General features: G+C 36.9%; 1 protein-coding gene across 2 annotated transcripts in view; it reads left to right on the forward strand.

Annotated features, from left to right (window-relative positions):
* Window positions 1-23,964, forward strand: part of sn (fascin domain-containing protein singed) — a 38,988-nt gene that overhangs the window by 4,830 nt on the left and 10,194 nt on the right. For both annotated transcript variants that reach the window (XM_090156085.1, XM_090156084.1), the window contains exons 2-4: window positions 2,589-2,849; window positions 3,654-3,922; window positions 4,546-4,882. In XM_090156085.1, coding sequence (XP_090012211.1) covers window positions 2,606-2,849; window positions 3,654-3,922; window positions 4,546-4,882 — 850 coding nt within the window. In that variant the 5' untranslated portion in view covers window positions 2,589-2,605. The remainder of the gene's footprint in view (window positions 1-2,588; window positions 2,850-3,653; window positions 3,923-4,545; window positions 4,883-23,964) is intronic.

Below are 23,964 nucleotides of genomic sequence, written 5' to 3' on the forward strand. Positions count from 1 at the left end.
AGCTAGGTATTGATATAGAGCTAGGTATTGATATAGAGCTAGGTATTGATATAGAGCTAGGTATTGATATAGAGCTAGGTATTGATATAGAGCTAGGTATTGATATAGAGCTAGGTATTGATATAGAGCTAGGTATTGATATAGAGCTAGGTATTGATATAGAGCTAGGTATTGATATAGAGCTAGGTATTGATATAGAGCTAGGTATTGATATAGAGCTAGGTATTGATATAGAGCTAGGTATTGATATAGAGCTAGGTATTGATATAGAGCTAGGTATTGATATAGAGCTAGGTATTGATATAGAGCTAGGTATTGATATAGAGCTAGGTATTGATATAGAGCTAGGTATTGATATAGAGCTAGGTATTGATATAGAGCTAGGTATTGATATAGAGCTAGGTATTGATATAGAGCTAGGTATTGATATAGAGCTAGGTATTGATATAGAGCTAGGTATTGATATAGAGCTAGGTATTGATATAGAGCTAGGTATTGATATAGAGCTAGGTATTGATATAGAGCTAGGTATTGATATAGAGCTAGGTATTGATATAGAGCTAGGTATTGATATAGAGCTAGGTATTGATATAGAGCTAGGTATTGATATAGAGCTAGGTATTGATATAGAGCTAGGTATTGATATAGAGCTAGGTATTGATATAGAGCTAGGTATTGATATAGAGCTAGGTATTGATATAGAGCTAGGTATTGATATAGAGCTAGGTATTGATATAGAGCTAGGTATTGATATAGAGCTAGGTATTGATATAGAGCTAGGTATTGATATAGAGCTAGGTATTGATATAGAGCTAGGTATTGATATAGAGCTAGGTATTGATATAGAGCTAGGTATTGATATAGAGCTAGGTATTGATATAGAGCTAGGTATTGATATAGAGCTAGGTATTGATATAGAGCTAGGTATTGATATAGAGCTAGGTATTGATATAGAGCTAGGTATTGATATAGAGCTAGGTATTGATATAGAGCTAGGTATTGATATAGAGCTAGGTATTGATATAGAGCTAGGTATTGATATAGAGCTAGGTATTGATATAGAGCTAGGTATTGATATAGAGCTAGGTATTGATATAGAGCTAGGTATTGATATAGAGCTAGGTATTGATATAGAGCTAGGTATTGATATAGAGCTAGGTATTGATATAGAGCTAGGTATTGATATAGAGCTAGGTATTGATATAGAGCTAGGTATTGATATAGAGCTAGGTATTGATATAGAGCTAGGTATTGATATAGAGCTAGGTATTGATATAGAGCTAGGTATTGATATAGAGCTAGGTATTGATATAGAGCTAGGTATTGATATAGAGCTAGGTATTGATATAGAGCTAGGTATTGATATAGAGCTAGGTATTGATATAGAGCTAGGTATTGATATAGAGCTAGGTATTGATATAGAGCTAGGTATTGATATAGAGCTAGGTATTGATATAGAGCTAGGTATTGATATAGAGCTAGGTATTGATATAGAGCTAGGTATTGATATAGAGCTAGGTATTGATATAGAGCTAGGTATTGATATAGAGCTAGGTATTGATATAGAGCTAGGTATTGATATAGAGCTAGGTATTGATATAGAGCTAGGTATTGATATAGAGCTAGGTATTGATATAGAGCTAGGTATTGATATAGAGCTAGGTATTGATATAGAGCTAGGTATTGATATAGAGCTAGGTATTGATATAGAGCTAGGTATTGATATAGAGCTAGGTATTGATATAGAGCTAGGTATTGATATAGAGCTAGGTATTGATATAGAGCTAGGTATTGATATAGAGCTAGGTATTGATATAGAGCTAGGTATTGATATAGAGCTAGGTATTGATATAGAGCTAGGTATTGATATAGAGCTAGGTATTGATATAGAGCTAGGTATTGATATAGAGCTAGGTATTGATATAGAGCTAGGTATTGATATAGAGCTAGGTATTGATATAGAGCTAGGTATTGATATAGAGCTAGGTATTGATATAGAGCTAGGTATTGATATAGAGCTAGGTATTGATATAGAGCTAGGTATTGATATAGAGATTTCAAAAGAATAAATTCATCTAAAGGAATTGTATACAACGTAGTACTGGAGTCGGTTTTTGGGATCCCATAACTAACCCGGCCACCTGAATTAATGGCTTTAAAAGTCGCTTGATGACTTAGACCTAAGGTGGTGCCTTGGGTGATTAGCCTAGCTGATTATTATTATTATTATTTATTATAACTAAGCCAGATTATATAATTTTATATTAAATAAAGATTTAATTTTGTTCAAAACTTTTAAAATGTAAACCAATTTTATTTTGGTGGGAGGCACGTAAAGGCTATTTCTGGTTTTGTCTTGCAAATATTTTAAATTTTTGTTAAAACGATTATGTATATTTAACGAAAGTAATTCTGTAATTAGCACTTCATTATTAAGTAGGTATTGTCGAGATAAGATAAGAATTTTCGTTTCTGAATCAATATTTTCTTTTCTTTATCTCGAAAACGGTGCACTTATAAGCGTCATTCCGGGGGTTATCGTGGCGGATAATTGAATGGAATTGAATTGAATTTTGTTTCGGTCGCAGAGGGAAGTCCATTCGAAATGAGTTTGGCGCAGATGAACGGTGGCACGAACGGCAGTGTGGGCGAGGACGGCCTCCAATGGAACGTCGGCCTCCTCAACGCGCAATTCAAGTACTTGACCGCCGAGACGTTCGGCTTCAAGGTCAACGCCAATGGCACTGCCCTCAAGAAGAAACAAATGTGGACGCTCGAACCTTTTGGCGAGGACGAGGCTGTCTGTCTCAAAAGCCACTTGGACAAGTACTTGGCCGTTGACTCTTTTGGTAAGTTACCAATCTTCCGCTTTCGTTCACCCGATTTGTCGCGACTACGGTTCGCTATTTTCATTGGTCCAAAATCCTCTTACCAGTGTTCCTAAACCCTCGGGTTATTTTGGGTTGGACCCACCTTAAAAAAAACCCACAATAAAGCCCACTTAAAAAACCCACCTTAAATAGTTTCAAAAATGACGAAAAAAGTTTAAATTTATAGTTTAATAATTAAACTATATTAAAGAATTTAAAAAATTAAACTTTAATTCTTTAAATTCTATAATAATACAAAAATATTGCTTTTTATAAAACGTATTTACCCAAAATACATTACCAGTGTTTTGGTAAACACTAATCTAACAGTAGCGAGTTAACAGTGTTAACTAAACAGTAAGTTTTAAACTTCTGCAAATTTCAATAAATATTTAGCAGAACATGGAGCAGACGATACTTTACGTCTACGAAAGATAAGAATAAGGGCGATAAATAAGTAGTGCTAAATTGAAAATAAAAAAATAAAAATGAAGTAAATCATAGATTTAGGGTATCATTTTAGGTAAAAAACCCAATAAAACCCAAAAAAGCCCAATGGGCTGGGTGTTTTTAAATAAAACCCGGGTTTTTTTAAACCATGGGATTATAACCTAACGTAACCGAAACACGGCGTAAAACAAGGCCTATAGACATCCATTTTTGAATTTCGTACGTCATTGGTAAGATAGACGATGACGTAATTCGCAGCCAATGAAATTGCGACCCGTTGCTACGCTTCTGTCGTTTTGTAGCTTCTAAACTTGAAACTCTGGTTGTCTTCAGGTAACGTAACCTGCGAAGCCGATGAGAAAGACGCCACTTGCAAGTTTTACATCGTGGTGTCCGAGGACAGTACCGGCCGCTGGGGCTTCAAAAACGCCGCCAGAGGCTATTATTTGGGGGCCAGCAATGACAAACTCGCCTGTTCCGCCAAAGCCCCTTCGTCCTCCGAGTTATGGACTGTCCATTTAGCGGCCAGACCACAGGTCAACATTCGATCCATCGGTCGTAGGCGATACGCCAGGCTCAGTTCCGAAATGGACGAAATACAGGTCAGATTCTAATCAAATTCAAAGTATTTTATTTTTTATGAGTTAAGTCGGTTGTCAAGGGGCCAAGTCTTCAAGAGACTTATACCTATTATCTTTAAAGGGAATATAACAGGGTAAGGTCAAGCTTACGTAATTGCTCACTCGTGGCGCGACCGTTCCTGCTTGGATTATACTCCCTTTAAGAATTGAAAATTGGGGTTGTTGATATTTTGCTTTAATTTTTTTTATTTAAATCTGAATGTTTTTGATTTATTGATTGTTAAAAAAAGTGATTTATAATTTGCAGGGGGTTATAAGAACTAAATATTAAATTAAACTAATTAAAATCGGGGTTGTTTATATTTTGCTTCAAATTTTTTTATTGAGATCTGAATGTTTTTGATTATTGATTTTTCAAAAAAAAATCGTTTGCCAGTTTTATTTTTGGGCAAACCCGCAAAGTGATTTATAATTTGCAGGGGGTACTCATAAAATTAATCCTAATTAGAATTTAATTAATTTTATCTTCCAATTGAGATGGCTACCGAAACAATTTTGGTACATTTTCAAAAATCTAGTATAATAGGAGTTTAAAAGTGACGATTATTAAAGAAAAAATAAAAATAATCGTATGTGGTGTTCAGGTCGACGCCAACACTCCTTGGGGCGAGGATACTCTGTTCACCTTGGAATTCCACGACGGCAAGTACGCCATCCACACGGGTAACAACAAGTACTTGCACGGCGACGGCAAGTTGGTGGACAAGCGCGAATCGGACTGTCTGTTCACCTTGGAATTCCACTCGGGCTATTTGGCGCTGAGAGACAAACACAGCCGCTACTTGGCGCCCATCGGGAGCAAGGCGGTCCTCAGGACCCGCTCTCAGTCCGTCACCAAGGACGAACTGTTCTCGCTGGAGGATTCGGTGCCGCAAGCCGCCTTCGTCGCTTTCAACGGGAAATACGTTTCAGTCAAACAGGGTGAGTCTCACTAAAACAATTGCTACTTTTTATTCGTTCTATCAAGATTACACTTTTGCCATTTTCTTTTTGCCCATTTTGAAGGAGGTATTTTTTAAAAATAACACGAGTTATGGCTTGATTTTAACGTAATTAGCGCTAGATACCCATGGATTATTGTTGCCATCTGGTGGTAGTAATATGAAATTAGGTGACCCACCAAAAATATTGAACCTATTATAGAGAAGGTAGATTTTGCCGCACTAAATATAGAACTTAATATATGGATGGTAAATTTTGCCGCACTAAATATTGAACTTAATATAGGGAGGGTAAATTTTGTCACAATAAATATGGAACTTAATATAGGAAGGGTAAATTTTGCCGCACTAAATATGGAACTTAATATAGGGAGGGTAAATTTTGCCGCACTAAATATGGAACTTAATATAGGGAGGGTAAATTTTGCCACACTAAATATTGAGCTTAATATAGGGAGGGTAAATTTTGCCACACTAAATATGGAACTTAACATGGAAAGATACATTTTTTAATAAAAAACTTCGAAATATTAGTTCATAGTTGTAACGTTTCAATCAGCTTTTAAAAATTGCGCTATTGTAGTCAATAGTAAAGAAATTGAATGTAGCTTATTTATTTTCGGAAGCATTGGGAGTCTGGAAAGGCCCCCCTGTATAGAGCGAGCCACGAAAAAGATTGAACTCGCCTCTCGCAATCTACAAATCTGTTTTTCATCGGGCGTCGTGTTTACGTGAATTCTGGGCTCTCGGCCGCGGACGACCAGAGAAAAAAATTGACGCGTCTCTCCCCGAAATTTGTTGGATTTCTTCCGGTCGCCAACCGCTCTCCTTCTTCGTGTCATTTGACACTACGATTCAATACGTAAATGGAGGGTGTAGTTTGCGCCCTGCCATTTGGCGGCCGAAGTGTCGGGTGGTTGGTTCACCTCGCTCCAGACTGACGCTCGAATATCGAGATAGTGGAAAGAAGTCGACGCTATTTGACATTGAGAAATATTTCACGAAAAGAAATAGATAAATTAAGCTACCCCTCAAAAACGTGTAGGGAAAACTTCTAGTTTGTACGCGATAAAGCTACGTCTACGATCCAAGAAGTTCCGCGTAAACGTTTTCGTGCGGTGTTTTAACCCGTCTTGAAATACCCCCTGCCCCGTTTGGGTTATTTTATGGACCGAGGGACAGTGAACTTCTTAAGGGGAGCTTTCGTAACGGGTTGTCTTTGTAGTGAAATAGAAAAGGTATTACTTCTTACGTGTACGAAATTGATCATATGTTAGGGAATCATTCTGTTCCTTAAGAAAATAATGAAAAAAAGACTGGTTTGCTCATCCGTAGCCTTTTCTTGTTCTGGTTTTTCTTTCATTCTTTTCTGAAACAATCCCCCTTTTGAGCTTCCAAACATGCCATCTTTCCATCTTCGATTCAGCCGCGCGATAACAAAAAGTGTCTGAGAAGAGAAACGTTTGTTTTACCTCGTCAATTTCTTCTATTGAATTTTGGAAATTCAGTTTCTTTATTGGAGTAATAATTTATTAAGAGGCTTTTGTAAAATCGCTGTGAGAAAGATTCCGGCAAGAAGCGAAGGCGGGGAGATTGGATGACATCCATTTAAATTTATACATTTTAACGGTATAGAATGTACGTAGAATTTTCCATTTATTTCCAACGAGGCTTGAGACAGTTTTAAGAAATTGATTCCCACGGTTTGTCACACCACGGTCGTCCTGCCATTGTCTCTGTTGGATGCCCGTAGAACTGTTTTTTAAGCCGTGAATATATTATTCAATTTTTCTGGACTATTTTGTAGGGCTGTGCGATTAGTGGTTTTAGGCAATCGAGTCGGTTATAGTATCATTTTTTTTTCAACGAGTATTAGAGTTGAGTACTTGATTAAGGGGAAACTTTCTCTTATTACAGTCGAGTAATTAAAAAAAACCCGAGTAATATTTTTAACGAGTCGGGTTATCGAGTACTTGATTAGGAGCTGGTTTTATTCAAGAAATTTTGAAATTAAATTTAAAAAGAGTATACAGTAACTTTCAATGCTGAAAAATATTCCTTTAATTTAAATGCACCACAGTTTCTACAACTTTGTAGGTACCGTTTATTGCCCCCCAAAAGTTGTAAAAACCTCTTTGAACTTAGTTTTTTCTATCCTCGTTGCTTCAAATACTCGACATGTTTAGAGAGCATCTTATTCGTACTCTGTAATCGACGAGTATTCTCAAATTACTTATTCGAGTACTCGACCTCCAAAAAGCCTAGTACTCGATGATGTTAGAGTACTCGCACAGCCCTACTATATTGAGTCGCTTTTTAGCGTATGTTCAGTCGCTTTTTCTCATTGTGAGCGCTTTTGTTATTATGAGCGAAATTGAGCGGCAAAAGGTTTTTTTAAAAGAGCGCGAAACGAAAATGAGAGCCAATTTCAGGGCCCAAAAGAGAGGAGCGCTTATTTTCCCACTCTAAAATGCGTGAGCGGATATTAGGCTAGCGAGTGAGAGCGGTGAGTGAGCTAGCGGCTCTTTGACGAAATTGCCCAACGCTGATTGGTTTCGTTCCATTCTAAATATAAATAAATAATTAATAGATTTCAAAGTTATTTATACGCACTGGATTGAAAGCACGAGTCAGAATATTATTTCGCTCAAAGTACGTGGTTTTAATTTGGTTAGTGACTCTGAAACAGTCGTCGAGTCATTTCGAGGGCTCGCTTCCGCCGGTGCGTAACCCCATCCATGGCGACGCGGGTAAACGAACGGTGCCGTGGATCGCTGAACCGAGCGAGGTACCAAAAAACAAGAAAATTTCACTTTTTTTCTCTCTCTACTATAATTTATTGTCTACTATTGTGGAATTCAATTTCGGATCTCTTCGCGGATTTAATCAAACGCGATGCGCCGTGCCAACCTCCGTCGCCGGGTGTCGCCGTTCGTTGACATTTACCCCGCGTCACTTCGTTGGGGGTGGATTTTGGAATGCGACCTCGTTCATTATAGTACCCTCAATTTGTCGCGGTTATGAGATGATTTATAATTAGCAAAAGCCATCTACTAATTAGGCTATTACCTTTTTCTGAGTATTTCGTAAGCTTTTAGAAAACCTCGCAGTTATTTAAAAAAATATTGATTTAAATCACACCATTTATTTTAATGGATGAATAAAGAATGGAAAATAAAACGTCAGGGAAAAGTCAGGGAATTCAATTTTATCTTGGCACTTTTTGAAGGTAATTTAACTCTAGATCTATGACAAATTCCACGATTATCATTTATTTCCTTGAATGTTTGGCTAATTTTTTCAACATTGCAATAACCTTTTTACTGAAATATAAGTCCATCTAAATTTATTAACTTCTGATAAAAGTCAATTATAAAATTAAAAATTTGGCCTTAAAGTCAGGGAAAATATCTTAAAATGGTCAAGGGAAACAGGGAATAGTCAGGGAATTTGAATCTCAAAATTTTGTGGCAACCCTGATTTATTCGAAACTAAAACTTAACTTTTTGTCGTAAGTAATAAGAAATTTGGGAATCTTAAATTATTTTTGCGCGTGAAAATTCGCCGCCATGTTAAGGTATAAAAGCGGGTAAATACGTCACAATGTAAAGGTGCTGTCACGCGCAAAAACGACATTTTGAAATCTGTCAATTCGAGCATTTTCGAAGTAATGAGGGCTAGATATAAGCAAGTTGATAATTTTTTTATTAGTGGTTTTTAATTTTTAAAAAAGGCGGTTTTTTTCCAACCCTGCAAAAAATAGGTTCTTAAAAAAATTCAAATACATAAAAAAATATTATTAAATAAATATTAAAATATTAAATTTAGTTAAAATAATTTAATTCAAGATTAGCTTACAGATAAAAGTTAAATATTCGTTAAATATACAGGAAGAGAGACATTAATTGTATAATAATCAACAAATTCAATAACTTAAAAATACGATTGAAATAAAAAACGATTGATTTGATTTTTAGTAAAAAGTGCCAACCCTGGTTTTGTATCGGTCATTTTAAAAGGTTAACGTAAATTTCACAATCAGTTATTTTTTAAAGGCATGGGTGATTTTCTTCAGATGCGTTTACTCTAGGGTGAAGTCGTTTGAAATGCGATATAGCTATTTTTATCGCGAGGGGGGTCGCAGTTTCTCTACCCCTTTAGCTTTTTGCATTATGGCCCGAGACGGGTTTCAATTTCTAAGTCATCTACGCGGAAATACTAAACAACCACGCTCATCAACAAAAGTCAAAAATCTTATAAAATTTATACGTCGAATTTCAACCGTGTAAAATATATAATTTTTTTTTATTACTTTTAACGTTTTTTTTAAAAAAAATTCTGGATATTTTCGAGGTCGCCAAAATTGTCAAGATTTAGGACGCATTTAATTGACTTTGAAAATTAGAAATAAATTTAAGTAAAAATTGCTTCGTATGAGGAAAATATTAAGATTTTTTTGCGTTGTTATTGTCAGTTTTTTAGCGCAAATTTAAGAAACCTTGAAATTGACGAGCAAAAAGGAAAGAAAAAGCTTAAAATAAATCGCTATCTTTAACGACGTTTTAATGGCGTTAATCCTTTTCTAATCAAATGACTAAGCTCATTACTATACAATCCCCGTTTCCCGGTGATTAATCGGGTCACTGTAGTTTACGAACGTAACCGGACGGAACGAGCGAAGCCAATATAGAGAGGTACGGCTAGAGTCTCTTCTACCTGAAAGAGTGTCAGCTAACTCCCTCGCGATTTCGTGGGGGAACGCCGGAGTAGTATTTGTCGTAGCCTTGACAATGAAAGTGTGTAGCAGTTCTTCGATTGAGTAAAAGCTCAGTCCCCCCCTCCCCTGAATTCCCCGTGACGTGTTTTTCGGGCCGTTTTTGCCCCAAAAATCGATGAGTCGAGCCTATTCGGTCGTTGGCCCGCCTCTTTTTTGCCACTTACAAATTTTATTATTTTTTTTATTATCCTGGCCAGCTGGTATTTCCCTCGTCGAAATATATTTTTTATATATTTCTTACGGTTAAATCTTTGCCATTTTTCGACTCTTATTTATTTTTGGTCTAGACTGCAGACAGTTTTGTAATTTTTTGCCACCATTTACGAAGATATTTTAATTTAAAAAATAAACTAAAATATATTTAATAATAAATTAAAGTAAATAAGTTATATGTTCCCGATATAATTGATAGTATGGTATTTGATGTATTTAGCTCTGCGATATTTTTTTCATTCGAAACCGATTTGAAAAATCAGCTGAAATGTCAGTGGCGTAGAGGCAGGGTTCATACTGACCTGGAAATATCACAGGGTGGTACTTGTAAAACCTGGAATTCCTGGAAAAGTCAGGGAATCTGAATATGGATATAAAAATCGGGGAATTTTCAAAATAAGTCTAAAAATCAGGGAATTTAATTTCGGTTGCAAATAGGAAACTTGCAACCCTGTATCAGGGAACTCGATTGTCGATAGAAAAAGGGAAATTCCAATTTTTTATTAATATCAGGGCAATCTGGGAAATTGAGGGTTCAGAAAGGCTTCCCTAATGAGTAAAATTTTCACAATAAGCAGGGTTGCCACACGTCAGGGAAATCAGGGAAAAGTCAGGGAATTTAAAAATGGGCCTAAAAAGTCAGGGAAATGTCAGGGAATTTTAAGAATTGGTAAAAATTCAGGGAAAATTCAGGGAAAAGTCAGGGAATTCAATTTTATCTTGGCATTTTTTGAAGGTAATTCAACTCTAGATCTATGACAAATTCCACGATTATCATTTATTTCCTTGAATGTTTGACTGATTTTTTTCAACATTGCAATAACCTTTTTACTGAAATATAAGTTCATCTAAATTTATTAACTTCTGATAAAAGTAAAATATAAAAGAAAAATTTTGGCCTTAATAAGTCAGGGAAAGTCTGTTAAAATGGTCAGGGAAAACAGGGAATAGTCAGGTAATTTGAATCTGAAAATTTTGTGGCAACCCTGATAAGTCTTCTTCTACCTTTTTGCAGAAATAATTATAATATTTTATTATTATTTTTTTATTAATATGGAACCAATTTAACTTAAATGACAATCATGTAATAAGTTAGTTTTAAATGTGGTTATTTTGCACCTGGAAAAATCGGGGAAATATCAGTTTGAAAACCGGGAAATATATGGGAAATATGGTTGCCATTAGTTCTGCGCATCCTGGGAGAGGTTTCAGTGTCCAGCCAAATAAATTTAAGATTCTTAAAATATATATTTATTATAATTATCTCGTAAAAATATATACTAATGATAAAACGTATTCTAATTGTTAATTGTAAGTCGTTTGCTGCATTATTACCGAATTCCGCGGAATTTTTGATGAGTAAAGCGCTCTATTTGCTGGAAATCGAAATCCCTTCAGTTGGTCCGAAATTTGCTTTGGTTGCTTTTAATAGAATTCTCCGAAGCGCGATCTAGCGGTTCCTCTCTCGCGATTCCGCCCTCTTTCGCTGCAAACGATCCTTTCTTCCGAATTCTTTCTTCGTCGAGGTTCTTCCGAAACCACTTCGGCATTCTTGGAGAAAAATACTTCTTTCTCTTCGGGCTAACCAGAATTTCGAGAATTTGAACCTTACCAAATATTTCGGAGCTTTTTCTTCTCGCTTTTGAACGATGACTAAATATTGTTATTATTTTTGTTTTCTAAGACATCTCTTTTTTCAAACTTCCATATGATTTTTAATTCAGGGTTGCCACAGGGTAGGTGAAAGGGAATATTAAGAATTTGTTTAAAGTTTGGGAATTTTAAAATAGATTTAAATAGTCGGGGAGTTTTACAAATTCGTATAAATCGGGGAGTTTTACAAATTCGTATAAATCGGGGAATTTTAAAATAGATATAAATAGTCGGAATTTTATAAATTAGTATAAATCGGGGAATTTTAAAATTGATCTAAATAGTCAGGGAATTTGAAAAATTTGTAAAAATCGGAGAATTCAAAAATTGATCTTAAAGGCCTAGGTTTTCTTCTGCCGGTCTCCCTTTAAATTAGGCCAACATGTTCAGCGGTTGGCCTACCACCAGGGTATTTGTGCTCCACTAAGTTAAATTAAAGGGGGACAGGCAGAAAAAAACCTAGGCCTTTAAAAATCAGGGAATTTTAAGAATTTGTATAAATCGGGGAAATCAAAAATTGATCTAAATAGTCAGGGAATTTGAGAAATTGGTAAAAATCGGGGAATTAAAATTTTATATTGAAACATTTAAGGTAATTTTACTACAATTATGTGACAAATTCTGCGTGTATTACTTGACCTCCAAATGGCCAATGGTCAGAAAACCCGGGTAACTTGAATAGGCGATATTATAAAGTAAAATGGCCGCCTTGTTTTGATGGAAAAGACTACCTTCCACTATGCTTCCATTAGCTTCCCCACCAAAGAGCCTATGAATTCATCCATATTCTTTAACTGTACTATTTCGTCATCCCATTTTAACAAGTTCAGCAAGCATATCCGATTTTATACTAGCGCCTATTTAGAAAATATTTCGGCAACCCTTCTGAATGTAGCTTTTCTGTGTATAGAAATCCGTATCCTGATATGGTAGATAAAATTATCGGAGACCCGATTTAAAGAAACTTTTCCCCATTGTGGCGTTTTGAAAGAGGTTCCTCTCGTTCACGCCTTGCCAAACAATGGGAACTCTTTTTGATTATTTGGAATATTTAGCGTCCCCCTCGCCCCGTTCTTATTTTGACACAATGACGGCGTGTCGCTTCAAGCCGGACAGCTAAGTCAATATTTTATCAATCCTAGAAAATCTCGAAATGTTGAAATCGAACAACACGCGAATGATTTTAAAAAAGGCACGACCTACTTACTTATAATAGATATTTTTGTCTCGCTCATTATGGAAGTCCTGTTTCTTACTTCCGCCGGTTCGACGCCTGATTGGACGTAGACTTTGTGACGGGTATATTTGAATGTTGTCTACTTTCTTACGGTCGATTAATTTTATACGTAATGTCAAGGCGGGTGGTCGATTTTTTTATTATCAAAAATCGATTTATTTGATTTTAATCTGATAATTGGAGGGTTTATACCTATTTTAACAAATTGATTAATAATTTGAGTGCAGCGGTAATTTAAACAGGGTTCTACACGGCCTGGAAAACCTGGAATAGTCAGGGAATTTGAAAATAATTCCAAAAGCCTAAGGTCAGGGAATTTGAAAATAATTCCAAAAGCCTAAGGTCAGGGAATTTGAAAATAATTCCAAAAGCCTAAGGTCAGGGAATTTGAAAATAATTCCAAAAGCCTAAGGTCAGGGAATTTGAAAATAATTCCAAAAGCCTAAGGTCAGGGAATTTGAAAATAATTCCAAAAGCCTAAGGTCAGGGAATTTGAAAATGATTCAAAAATTAAAGTCTGGGAAAAGTCAAGGAATTTGAAAATGATTCAAAAATTAAAGTCTGGGAAAAGTCAAGGAATTTGAAAATGATTCAAAAATTAAAGTCTGGGAAAAGTCAAGGAATTTGAAAATGATTCAAAAATTAAAGTCTGGGAAAAGTCAAGGAATTTGAAAATGATTCAAAAATTAAAGTCTGGGAAAAGTCAAGGAATTTGAAAATGATTCAAAAATTAAAGTCTGGGAAAAGTCAAGGAATTTGAAAATGATCCAAAAAAAGTAAGGGAATTGTAAGCGAGTTTTTAAATGACCCAAAAAAAATCAGCCAAATAAATTTTTCAACAAAAATGGTCCGGGAAAATTTGCCAAATTGATCAGGAAAAACCTGGAAATGTCAGGGAATTTAATTCCGGAAATTTTGTGCGAACCCTGTAAAACCTAAATTTAAATTAACCTTCACTAAATATAATTTATTAAAAATTTAATTTAATTGGATTTTCTCTCAATTAACATTGCTAAAGTTCGTACAAATTTCATAAATACATTGGAGTATAAAATTATTTGAAAAAAAAAACGCTGAAAAGTATCATAAGTCCCAGTAAGTCGGAATCAAAGGAAATGTAGTTGCGTGTAGCAAACACTCTTTACAAAGATGGTACGTAGGGGCACTCTACGCCTCCTAGTGACCTCCCTTGGTACCACGATTTTTCAATCTGAAGAGCCTGCGGAAAGAGTCGAATGGAACCGATAAGATCAGTGCAGTGTCCTCATCCTCAACGTTAAATCGAAATTAATCTTTTCTGGCATTTTGTTATCTTTCAAAAAACATTTAAAGCGGATGAAAAATAAAATGAGTTTTGTAAATATATGAAATTCACAGACCCCGGGTTGCTACACGTCAGGGTAAAAGTGGGGGAGTTTAAAAATAGGCTTAAAAAGTCAGGGAAAGATCGGGAATTTAAAAATGGGCCTTGAAAGTCAGGGAAAGGTCAGGGAACTTCAAGACTTAATAAAAATTCAGGGAAAAGTCGGGGAATAACATTTTGTTGGCACTTTTTGAAAGTAATTTTACTATAGGTCTATGACAAATTCTATGATTATCATTTATCTCCTTGAAAGTTTGGCTAATTTTTTCAACATTGCAATAACCTTTTTACTGAAATATAAGTCCATTTAAATTTATTAACTTCAGATAAAACCGGGTTGCCACGGTACCTGGAAAAGTCAGGGAATTTTGAATATGGGTCTAAAAATCAGGGAATTTTAAAAATGTCTAAAAATCAGGAAAAAGTCGGGGAATTTTAAAAAATAGTCTAAAAATCAGGGAAATGTCAGGGAATTTAATTTAGGTTGCAAATAGAAAATCTTAACTAAAATTTAGGGTAAAACATTCAAATTTTTGGCACAAAATAAGTCAGGGAAAATGTCTGGAAATGGTCAGGGAAAACCTGGAAAAGTCGGGGAATTTGAATGTGAAAAAACTGTGGCCACCCTCTAAAAGTAAAATATAAAATGAAAATTTTGGCTTTAAAAAGTCGGGGAAAATTTCTTAGAATAGTCAGGGAATTTGAATCTCAAACGTTTGTGGCAACCCTGAGACCGTTCCTTATGTGATGGATTCTTCAGTTTGTAGTAGCGCAATTCCCACGTGATGGTTCCGAAATTAAAAACTGAAGAACCAATTTTTATCGTGGCTCCTAATCCGACTCGCGCTCGAAGAGTAAGCTCCTCCCCCCTTTAAAAACTCAAATCAACCCGGTATCTCATTGGTTCCCTAAAACTGACCTCGGGATGCGATAAAGGGTGCGACAAACTTGTTTCGTATCGTTCTCGCCTTTTTATCAAAAACTTTTACCCGTCTATTTTGGATGGTCCATTCCGTAAGGTTATTTCCCTCTAAATCCCTGTCTATACTACCTGACAGTGACACCGAAGCTAAGCGAAAGACGTAACCGGCGTTGTATAAAGTGTCAGGCAGGTATGAACGCGTGCTACGGTTTTATCTCGGATAACGCTTCTTTCCTCATTTCGTAAGTCACGTTTCGCGGGCGTTGTCGGACATTCTTCAACGAGAGTAAATGCCTGTCCACGTCATAAAAAATACACGCGAAGAACGACCTCTAGCGACGGCGAAATACCCACTCGCCGAAAAAATATATAAACGTGTTGGTGTTGGGAAATATGGCGAACTGTATGACGCCTTTCATTTATATACCGTTATATTAATGAACGGATTTGGCCGGGTTCTTTGGCCCGGCGTTGTTTGTGTCCACCAACACAGAAAGCCAGTCATTGGAGGATAATATCCCTGACTTTCAAATAACAACAAAGGAGAGCGTTTATTATCGCCGCGACTCTTTATATGGTTCATTGGCTGCCAAATGCCATTTATTCCTTCGATGTCCTTCGTGGGGTTTGGGGTCACCGACAGATTTCACGCTCTCCCTTCTTAGAGTACAGAGCGCCGCTTTCAGTTTGCTTTCTGCTTTCTGAATGTAAATAATGCTGTAGAAATCATAATTCCGTTTCGTTCTGGATATTGTTGGCTGGAGAGCGGGTACAACTCCTTGAGTCCACGAAATCAAAGCTCTGTTCTCGTTGGTTTGAGCTAGTGTTGTTAATTTTCCGGAAAAAACAAAATGCGGAAAAATGTTCAGAAACTTTTCCGAATTGCGGAAAATTTTTCGCTAATCGGGAAAATAAAAATTTGAAACATAATTACTTTTTAAGGATATAAAATGTCTAATAACAGTAAAAACACTACCAAAATTAAGTGTTACATTTTTAATCAGTTTAAAGCTAGTCTAGATGTTTAGTTTTACTTCTAGATTCGAAAATAATGAGGCGAAAATGCCACTTTGTTTAAATTTGCAAACAATATTAGACGAATCATCGAATGAAAACTTTTTAACTCGAAAATTTTCCGGATAAAAGGCCTCGCTCATTTTCTGCGGAAAAGTTTCCGACTTACAACACTAGTTTGAGCCCACGAAATTAACGCTCTGTTCTCGCTGGTCTCAGTTTCTCGTTTTATAAAAACAATTGCAATTAGCGCACACGATGAGCTGAAAGCGGCCTTAATAATGATTGAAGGTCGATTGAAACTGAAGCAATTTATACGTAATAGAGACTTGGCACTCCGTAGCTTTGGCCATGGCCGCCATTGTGGTAACATTTTTCTCCCCACGATAAAAACTATTGAAAAAAAAAAACTGTGACGTAGTACTGCCAAGTCCCTATTGTTGATTAAAAGTTGTCTGGTTAAAATGTACCTCTTACGTCACAAGACACAGCTTTATCATTATATTCTTCGCACGCGCGCTAGAAAAAGAAATTATTCCTCAGGCGAGTGTAGCGCGCGCGCTCGTAGACTTGTAAAGGTAAGAGACTGTGACGTAAGAGCTACATTAAAACAATAGGGCCACGTTACTTTATAAGAAGACCTATTAGATGCAACGCGCCTTATAATTTGGACGCGCTATACCGATCAACGTCATTGAAGGGAAATATGTAGTTGTAAATCGATTCGATAACGCGTGTCTTGCTGGGAAGAGCCAGGGAACTGTTGGACCCAAACGAGTTGGTCTCAGTCGGATGATCGCCGAGAATTCCAGATTGGGAGAAGCGATTAGTTGTTTTTCCCAGATTCGTACCACACGCCCGCCATTCCATTAGAGTTGTCAAAGTAGTGAAAACCTCTTTCCAAATCGACGAAACCGTTGCTCCAGCGAGTCAATCTGGTTTTTATACGAATCTTCAATGGCAGCCAGTGATGGCCACTTTTGTTCATGTACAGCTCAGCTCGTGGCGCTCGACAAATTTTGGCTACTCTCTTTTAGCTCTTTTTTTATTTTTGGGCCGGGAAATTTTCGTTCTTTTTTTCAGCGGTTAAATTTTCGCTCCTCTTTTAAATAGATTTGTTTTGGAGCGGTTAAATTTTGGCTCTTTTTGGAGCGGTTAAATTTTGGCTCTTTTTGGAGCGGTTAAATTTTGGCTCTTTTTGGAGCGGTTAAATTTTGGCTCTTTTTTGGAGCGGTTAAATTTTGGCTCTTTTTTGGAGCGGTTAAATTTTGGCTCTTTTTGGAGCGGTTAAATTTTGGCTCTTTTTTGGAGCGGTTAAATTTTGGCTCTTTTTTGGGAGCGGTTAAATTTTGGCTCTTTTTTGGGAGCGGTTAAATTTTGGCTCTTTTTTTGGAGCGGTTAAATTTTGGCTCTTTTTTTGGAGCGGTTAAATTTTGGCTCTTTTTTTGGAGCGGTTAAATTTTCGCTCCTCTTATTAACGTTTGCGTTCTTTCAAAGATTTTACCGCTCAATTTCGCTCGAAATGAGAGGATCGCGCCCATCGCCGATTTCAGCTGGTTTTGGACAAGACACGAAATTGGGAAAGGTAGCGGGTAGAATTTGAACCGAATTCATCGTAAAAATAAGCATCCTTTACCTGTCTTCCAACTCATCCTCGTCATTCTTTTAATAAACGTGTCTTTAAAAGTAACTTTTTTTATTTTTATTTAATAGCGTTTCCTATTCATAAATCTTTTTTTTTTTTTTGAGTTTTGGGGGCCCTGAGGCTGCGGTGAGGGGCCGAAAACACGCGCCACTCGATCATCTTGATGGACGATCGTTCTTTCGCCTTTTTTTCTAATGTTCCTCTCGGCGATTATAACGTTTTATTTCACGGAAAAGTAAAACTCGTCCTTGGCTAATTAATGTCTTTAAGTGCCCTTTCAAAACTGTCTTTCTTACCTAATGAGAGGCAGTCGTACAGCTGGAGACTTTTTCTTCTTATCCGTCGCTAAAAAGCTTTCGAGCGGAACAGGCAACTAAATATCTTAAGTTTTTCTCGTCGGTTTTTAAAGATTTAAATTCCTATTAAAGTTAGGGGAGTTTTTTTTTAGGACTGGGGAAAAATTATGATTAAAGTTAGGGAATCTTAGAACTGGGGAAAAATTCTGATTAATATTAGGGAAACTTAAATCTTAGAACTGGGGGAAATTGTTTTTTTAAGTTAGGGAATTTTAGAACTGGGCAAAAATTCAGACTGGAGACATTTTGAGTAAGATCATTTTAAGAGCGGCGAAAAACCGAAATAAGGGAAACTTAAAACTGGAAAATAAATCAGTCAGGCAATTTGCAATTTTAAAAACTGGAAAAAGGGTACAGAATTAAATTTTAAAGTAAAACCTGTTAAAATTACTAGTTAAAAATTGTCGAATTTTAACCTAATAAGGTCATGGAAAACCAGAAAAAATTAGGGATTGTAATTTTTTTTTTTTTAGATTACCCGAGTCGATCAAATATAATTTTACATTTTAGAGTTTAAATATTCCATTTATAACATTATCATTTTTTCATGTCTCACGTGTATGTATAAACGTATTTTTGAAAGGTCAAACTATATATATATTCCTTTTTTTTACGCTGGCTTTTGGAGTGTGGGAAAATAACGTTCATGTATATTTATTTACGCGTTAGCGAAGTTCGTGATCCCTCGACTACGATAGATATTAGCCCGAGCCTGGAAACGAGTTGGGGAAACGCGTAGGAGGGTAGACGTAGCTTTATCAAATACAGACCGTTTACTATACGCGTTGCCTCTACGCGTTTCCTAGCGTAGCGTTTTCCGTGATATATTAGCGGATTTAAATTTAGGAGAGAGAACTTTATAATATTGATATTAAGCGAGGGACCCGCAGCACGAATGGAGCGAACGCTTAATGAAGCGGAGCCCTTTTTCGGTGGGATCATCAAATTACAATCACGTGTAGCGGTTTTATTTGGTTCTCATATCCGGTCTCTTTTGAATCAAGCCACGATGCTGATTTTTTATCACACGGTTTATCTAATCTTTTATAGACGATATCAGGTGTGGAGTATGGTCATTGTTTCCCATGGCCATTTTATTATTATTATTGGAATGGGCGGCATCCCCGTAACACGCGAAGAGGTACATCCACCCATTAAATCACGTGACTTCCGGAGTTTCTTTTACAGACGTTTATTTGATTTCCGCCCTTCAACCCTCGGGGCTTTTAAAAAGTAACACCCATAGTTTTTTTTTTTTCAAAATAAGAGTTTTGGTCCAGCCTTGAGGGTCAGCGTCTCGTCGCCGTTAAAACAAAACCACGTATCTATTCGGTGGCCTTTTTGAGAAAATTGATTTTTTAATTTTGCAGGGACTTGTGAAATCGCGTGTTAGGTTTTTACACGCGAGTTAATTTTATAGTTAAATAATTTCGTTTCAATATTGACTCTTTATGAGGATTTTAATTTAAAATATTTTGAATATCAAAGATACGTTTAAATGTTTTCTCGATTTAAAAAAATAAATCCAATTGCAACCTATGTTATATACGTAAATTGGGGTGTAGAATCTAAATATGTCAATTTTGACAAAACCACGTATCTCAAGTTACGTGGTTTTGTTTTAACGGCGACGGTCTGTTGAGATAAAAAAAACATGGGCGTGATACGAGAGGAAAACATCGCGATTTTAACACGCTTTCGTGACGTTTGGGGCTGATTTCCTTCGACTACAGTGTCGTTTCCTTTCTAATTGATAAGACCTGGACCCCAAATTACTACCCCTTATATCCGCCGTTTTCGCCTTTTTTAGTCCAGATGGACGTTTCATTTCGTCGTTTTACCCACAATAGTTCTTTTTATAAAATAACCTTGGCCATATTGTTGAAATGTTGCCTCCCCGCTTCAGCTGTGGATCCCTTTTCTCTCCCACTAAAGAGTTTATGAACTCATTCTTAGGCATTGGCTGAACTATTCCAGGGCAACATTTCAACAAGTTGGGCAAGCGTAAAGACATTTTATAAAATCAACTATTGGCCAATACCAGGGCTCCTATAATTCTGAAATGCTCCTATGTAAAATATTATAATTCCATTTTTATACTACATTTTTAACATATTCGGTTAAAACCCAACTGATAAATTTTAAAAGATTTACACGGAAACAAGAAATATATATTTAATTTGTTGATCATGAAGGAGCGGAAAAGATTTTTAATTTCGTCTAGCACTGTTAGGACTGCTTTTAAATACACGATTTAAAACGTGGATATTTCTATAATTTAACCTAATAGAACTCCTTTAACTTGGTAATTTTAGTATTCAAAAAATTTGAAATTTTTATCCTGTAAATTCTGTATATGTTTTAAAATTACCGGTTAATAATATTTCAATAGACCAGGCTGACGTGCTAACTTTACCGGAAGTGGGTCATCTCGAGATAAAAATGTGTATTTCTGGCTGTTATTTTCTTGGTTTAAACTTGGGGAAAAAACAGATAAGTTCGTTAGTTTTCGAATATCATTTTCAGGCGGAGGTACAATCAATAAATTTGTACCCCCCAAATGGCCTTTACAAAAATTTCCTAAATCACATTTTAGTCTATAATTTTCCAAAAACCGTCAGAAATAATAATTACATTATGCATAATAAAATAATAATATTTATATAAATTAAAAAAAGTAATTTAAAATAACTAGCAAATATGCCATACAAATACATAATTATCTTTTTCTTTTGTCCCCCACCAAATATTTCCCTTCCGCCGCCATTGATTTGACCAAAGCCCGCGTGGCAATATTTAGCGAGATGCATCTATAGGTGTCGAAATCGTGCATTGTGAGCGTGGATTGCGGCATATTTTTAGTTCCGCTAAATTCCCCTAATCCGTAATCTTAGCAAACATCCGCGCCGAAAAGAAAAATGGATATAAAATAATATCGTGGAATGCCTCTTTCCGGTTTCCACTATACGTTACTAGATAAATTCCTAGACGCGCGTGTTGAATGCAGTTTGTTTTATCGGCCAGTGTAATTTCTCTCTTACCAAATGTACCCGGGACGGGGGCGGACAATACCTCCCCGCTGAAATATTTTCCATAAAAAATATAAGCGTGTTTTCTCCAAATACTTCAGATTACTCGGAACTGATCCTAGGCCTCCTAACTTCGTGAGAGGAGAGCCTTGACTCTTCCCCGAGTTGGGGTGAATTTGCCCATTCGGGGGTCTCGAGAGGGGGGGGGGTCTCGTGCTTCCTTTCCTACCCCTCACCCCTCGGCGAAATATCTGAGTCACTCCAACTCCATCTGATCTAATTTCCTTTCTGCTCGGCTTAGTTGATACTTCGGATAAAGGCGGGAGTTACGGGCGGTTAGACTTAACGGCGGTGTTAGCTGACATCCGTCGTTTCTATAATGTATATTTTTACCTTCGTTCCGTTTCCCTTTTGGCTAGAAAGGAATTTCGACAGCTTCCTCATTTCCGCCCGATACGTAGCTACTCTCCTCCGTTAACGCTGAAAATTGGAATAAAATTGCGTGGAGCGCCCCCTTACGGTTTAATTTAGCTCTTGGTTATATTAAATATACTTTCGACTAATACTTTATTTGACTATTTAATAGTAAAGTTTGGATTAGCGCGTAAGCAGTTCGGTTTTGGGGGGAATTTTCTATTTGTTCGAAGTTCCCCCGAGAGTTCATCTCGGCCGCAACGCGCCGAAGCGTGACTGTTCGGTCCGCCTTCGAGGGTGAACGTGATGAGTTTCACCTCCGTAATGCAACGGTGATAAAGGCGGTCTCGCTTTAACACTCGCTGCCAAGTTTACTCGTACGCGACGTACCGAATGCCATCGCGAAATTCTAGGTTTGTCGACAGTGAGAATGGGTATCGCCTTTACCCAGTTCTCCGGGTGAGAACCGCTAGGGTGGTGCCTGTTTTGTTTCGTTTAGAAGTGTCAACTGGGATATATTTCTACTTTTAATCGCTAATGTCACCCTGGGATTGAAACTGAGAATAGAAGCTCTTTGTCCGTCGGTTAATTGGCAATGACGCTAAGCGCCCTCTGTTTGACATTTCTCGCACTCTTTCGCGATAAGCGCCTTCCCGGGTTTGTGGCAGACTATTTTTTATATTAGTCACTCGGCAGACGTTAGGATAACACTTTTTTGGCCATATCGAAAAACCAAGGACAGTAGATACAGGGACGAGAAAGTGTATTGGCGGCCTCTGTTGGAATATATCATTTAAAACGACCTAAACGCGAGGAGAGTTAGTTGTAAACAAAAAAATGGCGGTCACCTAATTTTAGCGGTTCGTGACGAGGCTTAAGTGTTCAAAACAAATGGGCATTTTTTATTTACGCTCGTAGTTTTATTTTTAATTTAACATCAAAATGGTAAAAGAATACTGTCCATGGTGAACCACGTCTTAACAATGGCCGCGGTTTGTTTACATCTAACTCCCCGTGAATATGAAGACGTTTAAAATCAATTTTTTCCCCCTGCTTTCTCTTCCCTGTATCTACTGTCCATGGTAAAACCCTCGGCGTAGACCGCAACCTTTGACGTCGAAAACCGCCACTAGATGTCGGTGGGAACGTAAGAACGAGCGCTTCGGTAATGATTTGAATGGGAAATTAGCGATAGCTACCTAATTGCCAAAGTAAAGCAACTAAATAAAAACTATTTTTAAGAATAACTGAGTTATAACATAAGTAACATAATAATAATAAGGATGGCAATTAACGAGATCTACAACCAAACTGATTTTCATAGTTTTTGCGTAATCAAGATGTTTTCTCGGTACAGAGCCCTCTAGTGTGCGAGACTTCCGCTAAGCCGAAATATCTGGTTTCCGATAGATAGGCGGAATATTAGGCTAAAATTATAAAAATTAAAACTGTTTTTCTCGGCGCCACGAGCTCATGTTTTTTTTAATCACGCGTGATTCGCACGTGGACTTCAAAACAAAGCCAAAGCCCCTCGCGACTCCAGAACAGGCTCTCCGATATTAGGCTTAAATTTTTTATCAAAAAGTAGTCATCCAAAACGGTAAGTCGCCAGTCCAAGTTACAGCTTGAAGAGAGTATCAGTGCCGAAAAAAGGTTCGGTTAGAAAATTAGCATTAAAGTAATAGGAAGTGTCATACTTATTGTTATTATGTTACTTATGGTTATAATAAACATTAGGAATCCATACCTCTACTTAGAATGCTAATCGCGGCAGATTTTCGTCTCGATGTGGGTGACGGTTTTTTTTGACGTCACTTTGTTAACTGAATAAACAACAACGTGAGAGGGGAGCGCGCGCAGAGGGGATTTTTTTATCTCGTAGGCGGGGCCAAAGCCGTCAGAGTGATCTTACCATACCCGATACGACAAGAAGAGCATTCCAAGTAGAGGTATGGATCAGTAGCGGCGCTAAGGTTTTTTTCACAGGTGGGCTAATTATTTTGTGGCCCCTAAGAATTTTGTGGCCCTTACAACCATGGAGTGTAGCTTCACTCCATTTTACAAATTTAGTAACCCCTTATACATTTTTCAGGAAGCGAGAAGAGGTAGTTTTCTTGTTGCGGCTCTCGTCGGGTTTACTGGACCCCTATATGACCTTGTATCCGACCTGGACGGGACACGTACATGCCCGGGGTATTTCCATAAATTTCCTTTCTTTTCTTTCTATTGTCCATTCAACTTTCTCTCAATTTCCGCTCCCTTCCTCCCGAATCTATCTTATTGAGTAAACAAATTGATTTTGAAAGGCAATAAAACAAATTTCTAGAGATAAAGAAAATTCATAAATTAAAATATGTGGCCTCTTAATTATAAATTTGTGGCCCCTTTAATATAAATATGTGGCCCCTCTCAGAAATGCAGGGGGGCTAAAGCCCACTT

The sequence above is a fragment of the Leiobunum rupestre genome, chromosome 8, assembly GCF_980474605.1.
Source record: "Leiobunum rupestre chromosome 8, qqLeiRupe1.1.hap1, whole genome shotgun sequence".
NCBI lineage: Eukaryota > Metazoa > Arthropoda > Arachnida > Opiliones > Sclerosomatidae > Leiobunum > Leiobunum rupestre.